The 10,643-nt window shown below is 38.8% G+C and overlaps 2 protein-coding genes across 5 annotated transcripts in view; both read right to left on the bottom strand.

Moving 5' to 3' along the window:
• Nucleotides 1-885: 885 nt before the first annotated feature.
• CASP10 (caspase 10) overlaps nt 886-10,643 on the bottom strand; it is a 17,191-nt gene continuing 7,433 nt past the window's right edge. For all 4 annotated transcript variants that reach the window (XM_062579240.1, XM_062579241.1, XM_062579239.1 and 1 more), the window contains exons 2-11: nt 9,243-9,582; nt 9,000-9,099; nt 8,276-8,411; nt 7,501-7,589; nt 6,148-6,181; nt 5,579-5,650; nt 4,381-4,469; nt 2,887-2,998; nt 1,599-2,103; nt 886-1,056 (exon numbers count right to left, since the gene is read on the bottom strand). In XM_062579240.1, coding sequence (XP_062435224.1) covers nt 894-1,056; nt 1,599-2,103; nt 2,887-2,998; nt 4,381-4,469; nt 5,579-5,650; nt 6,148-6,181; nt 7,501-7,589; nt 8,276-8,411; nt 9,000-9,099; nt 9,243-9,556 — 1,614 coding nt within the window. In that variant the 5' untranslated portion in view covers nt 9,557-9,582 and the 3' untranslated portion in view covers nt 886-893. The remainder of the gene's footprint in view (nt 1,057-1,598; nt 2,104-2,886; nt 2,999-4,380; nt 4,470-5,578; nt 5,651-6,147; nt 6,182-7,500; nt 7,590-8,275; nt 8,412-8,999; nt 9,100-9,242; nt 9,583-10,643) is intronic.
• CFLAR (CASP8 and FADD like apoptosis regulator) overlaps nt 9,527-10,643 on the bottom strand; it is a 26,767-nt gene continuing 25,650 nt past the window's right edge. The window contains exon 14 of the mRNA XM_062579255.1: nt 9,527-9,582. The gene's annotated coding sequence lies outside the window, so the exon portion shown is untranslated. The remainder of the gene's footprint in view (nt 9,583-10,643) is intronic.

Here is a 10,643-nt window from a genome sequence, read left to right as displayed (position 1 = left end):
ATCAAGAAGGACCCTTTTCTCCCATCTCGCTGCATTTCAAGTCTTAAAACAAGAATTGACTTATCAGAGCATTTAATGCTTACAAAGGAAACCGATCTGATAAATCTATGCAGATACACTCCTGAGTGCCAAATAACCCTTCTACATTAACTTTTCTTCCCAAAAGTGATGAGGAAATGTTAGTTACCAAGACAGCTTCACAGAAGGCACACTACACTGCATTCTTGCAGTGCATTTTTTTTCAATTTTTGTAAAGGATCTCACTGCACATGAGGTTTGTGACAGCTGTCAGAAGACATCACTGAGCATTATGAAAAAATTACTCATTTCAATAGTTAAATCAACTCCCCGTACAATTAAAAGTAACTTAAATTACAGGTGGAAGAAATCCTTCACCACTACTACTTAAGCTTTCTCCCCTACTTTGCCACCTTTCTCTTTTCTCTCTCTAAGACTTTTCCACAGAGTTAGTGGTTTCAGAGGCAGAATTTAGAATTTTTAGCATGCAAAAATAAAACACGATGAGCCTAAACCAGACTATTAATGTTCTGGTTTAGATAGAAGGCTACATGCAACTCTCATGCTGACACAAAAATAGCTACATACCTATAGTCTGTGCAAGTATAAAAAATGTTTAACATCAAAGAAGCATACTTCTGCAACTAGCCATCCCAATCCTAATTACTCGGAAAATATAGACAGTTTGAATAGTTGGCATATGGATTGTGATAACTATGTCTCCTTAGGTTTCATATTTTCTTCAGCAAAAAAATTTGTAAGGCCTTGCCTTGAGGCTAAATGTCCTCAGGAGTCTGGGTAATTGACCTAACCAGGTAGTGTGATGAACTGCATTTAAATAAAATGTGCCCATGAAAGGATGTATTCAGAAAGCCTCAGTGTTGCTGTGAGGGAGGAGGGTCTCTAGGCACTGGGAATATACATTTTCTTCTTAAAGTATAAGCTGGTTGGGGCATCTGCTTCTTCGTTCCCAAGCTGTCAGCACGCCTGCTCACATCTTCATTAACTTCCGTAAGAATGGACAAAATATCTTCACCCCTGCAGACAGAAAGCAAGCAAACAAAAAAACTGATTTATTAATGGGCAGGTGGCACTGTTTCTCCATGTAATGCCTCCTAGAGCATCTAGGAGATACAGTCTAAACATTTAATACATAGAAGACAGAAAATAGGCATTCTTCTCCAAAATTCTTGTATTCTCATTTAGGTCATACTAAAAACAAGAGACCTTTTCTTACTTTGCATTGCTTGATTCAATCAGTAGGGAAAATGAAAGAAAGAACTTTTTACCTAAATCCACTCAAGAAACAGATGGTTCTGTCTAATAGGCAGAGGGGAGGTTTGGAGATGTTGAGTTTTTAAATTAAACTTCACATTCTCCAGACTATCTCTACAGTACTAGCAGTGCTAACATAAATTTACCAGAGCCAGACAACCAAATCATCACTTTTAACTAAGTTTGTCCAACTCAGAGCCTGTGTTAGCTTTCCTATTTGAGCTTGCCTTTGAAGAAAATAAAAGGGTGGGGATGGGCTTCCCACCTCTTCAATAAAGAGCTAAGTAAAGCAGTCAAGTATTTACCTGGGTACCAACAGCTGTAGCTTGCTGCACAGGGCCTGAATATACCAAGTCCCCTGCTGAACATGCCTGAAAGAGGCATAGCCATCAATTGTGGCCATGCCCAGGAGGAAATCAGCTTCTTCAGGAATACTTTCAGAAGGAGAAATTCTCTGTTGCACAGAAGGCAGGTGAGGAACTCGTGCATCAGGTTCAACGTAGACAGCACGCTGTATATCTTTGCCTTGACATGCCTGAATAAAGAAGAGTTTGGGTTTTTCAGCAAGTGCTGGGCATTGTTTGGCAGTAAAGCAGGACATGATCATGCGAATTGATACAAGCTCCCCATCTTTCCCATAGATTGCTCCTGACTCTCCATGAGATAGAATACAACAAATAAAACAGTCCCTGTCTTTGTGATCTTTCAAATGCTGCCAAGTCCACATCAGATCTTTAATTTCCTGAGATGTTAGATCTGTGTAAATCCTCACATCTAGACCAAGCCATGTAAATACTCGCTCCAGTTCACCTGTAGTTAAAAGAAAGATAAAAAGAAAAATTGTGGCAGTAGAAAAACACTTTATGAAGTCACCATGCAATCAAATCTGATATGCGAAAGAACTTCCCACTCTCATGCTTCTTCAAATTCATCCTTGTACTAGCATCAACTAAAGGATCGTCTTCTGGAAGAAAGATGGAATCAGCTTAAATACAGAGTCCTTGGATTTTTCTCAACAAGTTACAGAAAATATGACCTAAGGCACTTCCATAACTCTGTGACAGGTGCAACATGTACAATGACACACTAAGTGAGTTCATGAATGGCACCTGGAAATACAAGTAATCTCCCCAAAGTTCCATGTTAGATTTCTTTCAGAACCTTCCTCAGGTCATTATTTTCCAATTCAGTTCTGACTGCTACAGAGTTTCATAAACAAGACAGTAAGAATAAAAATAATCAATTAAATAAATATACACAGAATTGCTTGTATAAGCAATTTTGGATTACATTATGTGAAATGGTGCCTTAGTTTTAGTTCTTTATTACAGTTATAGATCCAAACTGAATGAGTAAAAAGAAATTCTTAAAATGATTCAAGAATGATCCAACTACGAACGATGGCAAGTTCAGTGTTTGTATCATTTGTGTTCAGTGTTGTATCTTTTAGCCTTTCTTTCTCTAGGATACACAGGTGACAAATTAACACAAAACAAAAACCTTACTGTTTAAGAATATTAACTAAAAATGGACAATAAACACAGATGAAAATAAAGAGGCTAATATAAAAAAAACCTCACTTCCGTAACTTACCAGCATCTTTGCAAGAACCCTTCCTCTCCTGAAGTCCCCCATCAAATTTAACATTATTAATAACAAGACAAAATCCTCTCTGTGGTCCATCCATTTTGTAGCTTGTCAACTTCTGTAGAAAGGAAAGAGGAAAAAAGCTTACAGCTTACAGCTACAATGAATATATTCATGTTTGATCTCCAACAATCATATTTCCTTAACATGTCTCAAAATGGGCATCCAAAATTAGGGGCATCTAAAATTGTGGTTATTTTTGAAAAGCTGAAACTCAGCGGTGTCTCCTCATGTGAAAAGATACAGGTGAAGCCTCAAGCACACTATCTCACCATACTATTAAACTGCAGAACAAAGGTTTAGCAACTGCAAAAATACAGCTTAATTTAGCAATTAAACTCTGCAGTCTGAACTGGTATTGGAGATAATAGTCCCCAGCTGTTTCCAATGACAGAAAAGGGTTTTGATTACAAATAGCAGAGGGTTCACACTGAAACTACAGCATGTTAGACAGCTCAGTTTATTTGTCAAAGTAGAGTAGTGAGGAGTATCTGGAGTGGGTGGTTCATGCTGATACTCTGGAAAGGGTTGCGAATAGAATAGAGAGGTCTCAGAGGCACTGAATCCTGTGACACTACCTGGTTTGCTAAGACCTAAAGTTCTCTCCCACTCTTCAGTAAGAATGTTTTAAAAACTGAGAAGTCACCAAAACTTCAAGTACCATCTTTTCAAGTCCAATCTCAGGTTAACAGCAACAAGTCCATTCTAATATCAGACACTCCAGCTCCTCTCTTTTCACTAGAGGGAGCAACAAAGAAACACTTCATTTTCTGCATTTTAGTGGAATCAACCAAAGGGCAGCTTTCCAAGCTCCTTCAACAGCAGCAAACAATATTTTTGCTACAGCAGTCTGGACAACAGTAAAAGTAGTACACACACAGTTTCTAAGAAGGGATCTCACAAAAGGGAGCTTCTTCTGAACCAAGACCTCTGGATTATTATGATAGTCACGTGCCTGCAATAGCTTGCTGGACACACTTGCCTTCTTTCATCTTCCTTACAAGGTCTCTGCATACTACCTGTTATTTTAATTTTTTTTAATTTTAGAATGCCCCAAAACTTTTTCTAAGTCAGATATATAGAGGGAGAACTGCTAAGCTACGTTCATCTGTGCACCTGTATATTCTGCTACCATCTCCAAAACATGCAATTTAAGATAATGGCAAATGATTTGCCTGCACCAGGAAGATAAGCAGATGCACTGATGTGTGAGTAGTATCATAGGCATTAAGCCGTTTCCCCTTCACGCATTTCAATATTGGTAAGCTTCTGGCCTCCAACATTAAAATATTCCCTGAAATGTTCCAATTGATCAGACTACTCAGAAGACTTAATGAGATGCACAAACATCTTACAAGTCCTTGCATGACAAATGTCATTAAAGGGACAAAGACTGCACACCCTTGGTTACTCAAAAAGAAGGATGAGATTGTCTCAAACCTTGGATTCATTTTCTGCATTGACGAACTCTGCAGGCAGCCCCATGTTTACTTCAGAGATGCCTTGTATAACATTAGCTGCTTTGTCATCTAGGAAAAAGATAACACACGTATTTATGAGGAGAAAACTAATACTGGTGGATGTTGCAAGGAGTTCAGCTACAGTGCAGCACTTTTTATTTTAAATGCTATTACATGAAAGGAGTAATTCCTCTTTATGAGATAGCACTGTCCTGTTCAAAGAATCTTTTCAGGTCATGTCTCCAGTAATTTCTTTGCATATCCTTTGTGACAAAAGCAAGGCTTCCATTCACATTGGTTTTGTTGAACAGAGATATCTGTGGTACAAGGACAGACTCTACCCAAGACAGTCAAATTAATTTTTCAATTGGAAATCAGCATAGAAATCAACTCTATTGCAAGAAGGATCTGTGATGTTAATACTGAAGCTCCCATTATAGAATCTTCTGTTCCTGAATCATTTACAATAGCTCTCAGACAAACTTTCAGAAGATGTTATTGACGGAGCTGTAAAGCAGAAGAGAGCTGATGTGTTGCTACACTTTGCAGCTGTCCAATCTGATGCGGAGACACAAAGATAGATGCAAAAGATTTGCTGCCCTTCGTAAGGAATTTTTTTTAGAGATATGATCCAAAATATAATTGTATTTATTGGTGAAGGAAATATTTTGCCTTCTGACTAACCCAAAACTCTTGCTTTCCTCTGTACAAATCTTTCACTATTTGTTCTACTCAAAACACCCATCACCACCACCCAACACCTTGAAAACTCTCTTAGCTGGCAATCTCAATAACTTCACTTACTCCAGCAAGCTACTGGAAGATGCACAAACATTAACTTTAATATATTATGTTCTCTCTAGTGGACAGAAGTTGCCAAGAACAGAAGCAATTTTTGTCCGTTTTCCTCTTTATGCCCTCAGATCTATTTTCTGCTTATTTAAACAGTCATTCTGGAAATGCCTGAGAAGAGCAGGCATGGGTCTTCCTGATGTCTGCCTTAGTGAGGGAACTAGAATACAGAGACAAGAATTCATCCTGCTTCCAGGGCATTTTCTTATTTCCTCTTTAATGGTCCCATGCAAAAGAGCTACAAGAACTAACTTAAATAGCACATTAGATTTCAGGCAGCCCAAAATTAAAACAGCTTACTATTAAAACCCTAAGAGAAGACCAACCTTGTCCGGTAGGTATGGAGCGTACATTCCCAACATGCTCCCACAGGCTCCCAGGCTCTTCACCATAATGATCTATACAGCAAAAGAAGTCAGAGATAAAATGCTTTTCTGTACACACAAAAAAATAGTATTTGAGGTTTCGAATCACTGTGTCTCATTCTCTTACCCTCCCAGGGATATTCAAATAGAAAATTTATTTTTAATTCACAGGAAAGAAAGTAGCTTTTTGCTTTTAATCATTATTATATTTTAATTATATAAAAATTATATAAGCAAGTTAGCCCATATTTCAGTTCCCAAAGAACACATTAGTTGGTTTCTAGTTAATGACTGACAAAGTACACAGGATTTGCCAATTGTACTTTGCCTCTTTTATGTAGGAACAAGCATTTTTCAAATCAGTTTGTGCAGAAAGCAAAAGACTTTTCCAAGAAGACTGCAAGATAACTGGTTTCATTAAACAAAATGTTAGAAGTTTCCCAGAATAAGGCAAGACAGTTAGTAGCACGTAACATTAAATATAAAGGTATTAAAAAACAAAACAAAATACACTTTCCTGAAAGCCTTACCATTGATAGAACTCACAGATTTGATGGAGGTCTCCTATTTTTGGGCAGGAGAAAATAATGCATGTTAAAAATCAGTGTATATATTTTTTTTCATAGTGATAACTAAAACAAGGTTAATGAACACCAAATCTGTTTGAGTAACAAGAGGAAGAATACTGAATTTCTAAGAGTAGCAAAGCATATGACAGTGAACTACAAAAGACCTCCCCACTTAAAGCAAATTTCATGGAGCTGGAACAACTGTACCTTCTCTTAAGGAGAAAGAGAAATGGCAAAGAATTCTCTTTCACTTCCAAATGATCCTTTCACCCCTTTCCACAAGGGGTGGAGAGTCATTATAAACAAAATAAAGGTCCAATATAGTCCAATATCAATTTGCTTGGATGGTCAATTATTTGATTCTAACTCATTGTACATAATGATTCAAATCCGGCCTATGTGACCTCTTCCTGCAGTATGTGTCAACAGTTTAGTATACAGCATGCAAAATGTGTAAAACTTTTCATTACTTTTGTTAGGCAAGTCTCTCAGGAAAATCAAACAGGTCATAGAAACAAGGTTGGGTGTGTTTTTTTCCCTTTTTTTTTAAAAAAACTTGTGTTTTCTTAATACAACTGCATTCATTTTCTGACCATGCCAAGTGTGAAAGCTTCCCCAAATCCTCTATACATGTAGAGCACATGTAGCTCAAGCAGCAGTAATATAAGCCCTTCTGATACTAAACAGCCCATTTTCCTCAGCTCTTGTCTACTGAGACTTTACTTCTGAGGACTATCTTCAGAAAGATCATTGACTTTACTCATTTAGAACTGATATGGGTTAAAACACCCTCCACTCTCCCTTCCTCTCCTTTCCCCCCCCAAAAAAAGAGGTTAGTTATAGCCCAGGTAAGCTGGGCTGATTCATCATGCAGCTGAAGGAAGACCCAGGGCTGGGTACAGTGAGACCACTTTCTTTAGCAGCCGCAGTTTGAACTGACCTTCAGACTACGGTAGTTAGTCTTTGGTGGTAGTTTAGTGATGATTCAGCTGAAACTTTAAAAATTAGCACCAGTTGAGCGACCCATTCTCTAGAATGCACCTTTCTAGCCTTCTCTCTCACTTCTCTTCCTAATATCATTTCTTTTGCCAATCCACATGATCAGCAGGGGTATTTTTGACTTCTATTATTTGATGCTATATGCTGCTGTATTTCTTATAGGCCAAAGGAATATGCTTGCTCCTTTCCTAAATTAGATAAGAAGATTTAGCAAAAGATCTCATCGCCAGTGTGGTTTCAAAATAAAGGCATGAAAAAAAATCCCAACCCTCCAAACCACTAAAACCCAAGTAGGCAGCATACACTTCAGTATACCTGTAGTGAAGTGAACAATCTGACACCTCCAGTGTGAGGCAGTGCAGATTCCTTGACTGGCAAAATGTTCTCCTGCTGAGGTAGAGATACTAAAAGCAGAAAGAGACAATAAATGAGAGAAGCTAAGTGCCTTTAAGTTAAACAAGAATGAATTTGCACATTAAGGCAAACGAGGATCTGTATTTAGAAATGCATTAAAAAAAGAGCCACTTTGAAACATGCTCAGTAAGTGTGGGAAACTGAACTCATCAAACAAGTGTCCTTGCACCTGCTGGAGAGATGTAGTATTGCACTTCCCAGAATTTGTTTCCCAGTGATTAAATAAATGAAACTAGAACCTTTTCCCAGTATGCTTATAATTACTCTACAGGACATTAAATGAGTAAGTTTACAAACTATAGTCTAACCTCTTAGAAGCTGGACCACTTATTAAATAACAAAGCTTATCTACCTATCAGATACACATGCACTTGCAATTTCCCTTGCCAGCTAATAAGCAGACACAACTCTCCTGAGCAACTTTATATAGTGTACATCTGTAAATCACAAAGTGCCTTTTACAGTATAGCTGCACATCCTTATAGGAACTCAGCTAGGAAGCAATGGAAGCTGAAGACAACCATGCTAAACTTGTGTGTGAAGGTACTGAGTGATCCTGCTCTAGTTTCTGCTGCAGCAGTACACACACAGGACCATCAGATGCCAACTTCAGTTGCCCATATATTTCCAGAGCTTCTTGCATTTTAGCAGAAAGCTCTGACTCTGAATTTCTCACCTTTTTCCCTTTTGTAGCTGTTTACTGTTTCCAGGAGATCAGGCGAAACACTCGTACAGATTTCCTCCAGCATTTGTACGTTGTTTTCAGTTAAAAGGCCCTGTTTTTCCAATAAAATTAGCAATTCCAGAGCAGACTGACAGCAAAAAAGAAAGAGTAAAATGCAGTTATCGTTTTTTAAAATTTAAAACCACATTCCTCAGCCCTCTCTGCCTCAGATAATTACGTATCTTCTGCTTTGCTTCTTGCCAATGAGTACCAAACAGTCAATTTTACATCACCAGCGGACAGGTGAAATGTTGCACCATGTGCAACTACTGACTGAATTGTAACTTGGTATGTTCTTGCTTCAACGGATTTACTCAAACTGTATTAATGAATTTTGGCCTGGAGAAGGCTTTATTGCTGTGAAATAGTATCAATGACATATGACACAAGTGTCCTTTGTTCATAACTCATGCAGGGAAAAAAAAAAAGATTGATATGTCACCCTGTTGCGGTCTAATGGAAGACAGTAGACCATCCATGACTGTCCTTGGCACAAAGCAGCACCAAATTCCACACTAATCCTGTCACCAGCTTCCTCCTCTCTAACTCTATAAAAATATTGACCAGCCTAGTTGCAATTACACCTTATTCTGGCCAAGATTCTCTTTCCCATGCTCCTCCTCGCCCCCATTCTTCCCTCTCTACTATACACACATTTGTGTCTCTCCCTACATACAATAGCTGTCTGTCGCTTTGGCAGATGGTTCCTCAGGAGGAATATGATTTCCTTTAACATCTCGCTGGTAATGTTCTCTGCCAATTCATACAGCATCTGCCTGTAACAGAAACCCAGTGAGATCAAAGCAGAACAGAAGAGGGTGTAGAAACACAAGGCAATCTAAGAATTTAAAAATGGAAAGGGATGCAGCAGGTAATAGATAGCAGCAATAGAGCTAAAGGAATCCCACTGAAAGCTCACCTGTATGGAGACACTCTTCCCTTCTCTGGTAGATATTCTTGCACTCTCTCCTTGGTATAGTCAAGCTTTTTGAGCAAGAAGTGACATTTAATTCTGTATAAGAGCTCAGCTAGTAGAAAAGTATCTTCCTCATTTAGATACTCTTCAGCCATAAGAAGCTGAAAAATGTCCAGTGCTGACTGCACCCTTTCCAATTTTTTGAAGGGGATCAGGTCAATACAGAGAAATTTTAAAGCTGCTACATCTTCGGTCTCCAGGTTATCTTCAATCAGTAGAAGCTGCTGGCGAAACTTCAAGCTGATGTCATCGCCCATGTTACTGGGGCAGAGAGCGTCTCTGCCTGAAAACAAAAAGCAAACATTAGTAACACTGTAGTCTTCAATACAAAAATCCTTGAAGAACTTCATCCAATGGTGATGTGGAAGCCCTGAATACTCTGCAGAAGAATTTCCTTTTGAATCCATCTGAAATTTACTTCCTTCTCCAAGCAAAAAATTGCATCAGAGAGCTGAGTTGGCAGAAACTCTGAACAACCCAGTCTACTCTTTAAGTTAGCCCTGCTTTAAACAGAAAGCTGACCTAGATGACCTCAGTCATCTGGAAGAAGTCTCTTCTTCCAACCTAAATTCCTCTATATCCTTTATTCTTCCATCAACTTTCATGTTCAGAGGAAGGAGTCCCCGACTATCTTCCCCCTCACAACTGCAGTTCTGTTCCTCTACAGTTTGTGGCTGGTAAAGAGTCCCTGCAATAACTCTATTACAGCTCTTAGCAGAGAGGGCAGTGTTAAATCACACATGTTCCTTGATCTGCAGTCTGAAGGCTCTACTTTCCCCTGGCTGCAGTAGGAAGGTGCTCCTCTGTTTTAAGCCTGATATCAAAGCTGAAGCTGTGAATACTCATCCACTCCCAGTCGTATCCTGCCATCAGGCTGTCTCCCCCATCTGGCACAGAAAAATCCTAAAACCTCTGTTACAGGACCATCTAATAAAATGTGGTAAGAGAGCAATCTAAAAGGGCTCTGTATAAGCAACTCAATGTTAATGAAGTGTAACAGAGGCTGATCACCTTTCTACTACACAAACTTCCTCCAGGTAGCTTGGGCAGGTCTTTTCTGCCTGAGTGAAGCTATATAGAGAAATTTGTTTTCATTTGTAAGACAGTGCTTCATGTCTTCTGCCCAAAGAGTCAGTTAAGTCCTTAACCTTCCACTTAGTGCAGCTGGAAGCAGCAAAGCTCTCTACATGAGGGAGAAGCAGCAAAAGGAAAAAAAAAGAAAAAAAGGAAAAGAAAAGAAAAAGAAAGAAGTGGGTATATGGACAGAAACTCTGAATTCAAAGCTTTTGAAGCATCTGGGAGGACAGGTCGGCATATAAACCACAGAAAGTATCACAGCATATG

Source organism: Rhea pennata, chromosome 6 (genome assembly GCF_028389875.1).
Source record: "Rhea pennata isolate bPtePen1 chromosome 6, bPtePen1.pri, whole genome shotgun sequence".
NCBI lineage: Eukaryota > Metazoa > Chordata > Aves > Rheiformes > Rheidae > Rhea > Rhea pennata.
The sequence above is the reverse complement of the archived record's forward strand: the minus strand, read 5'-3'. Positions and strand labels throughout refer to the sequence as shown.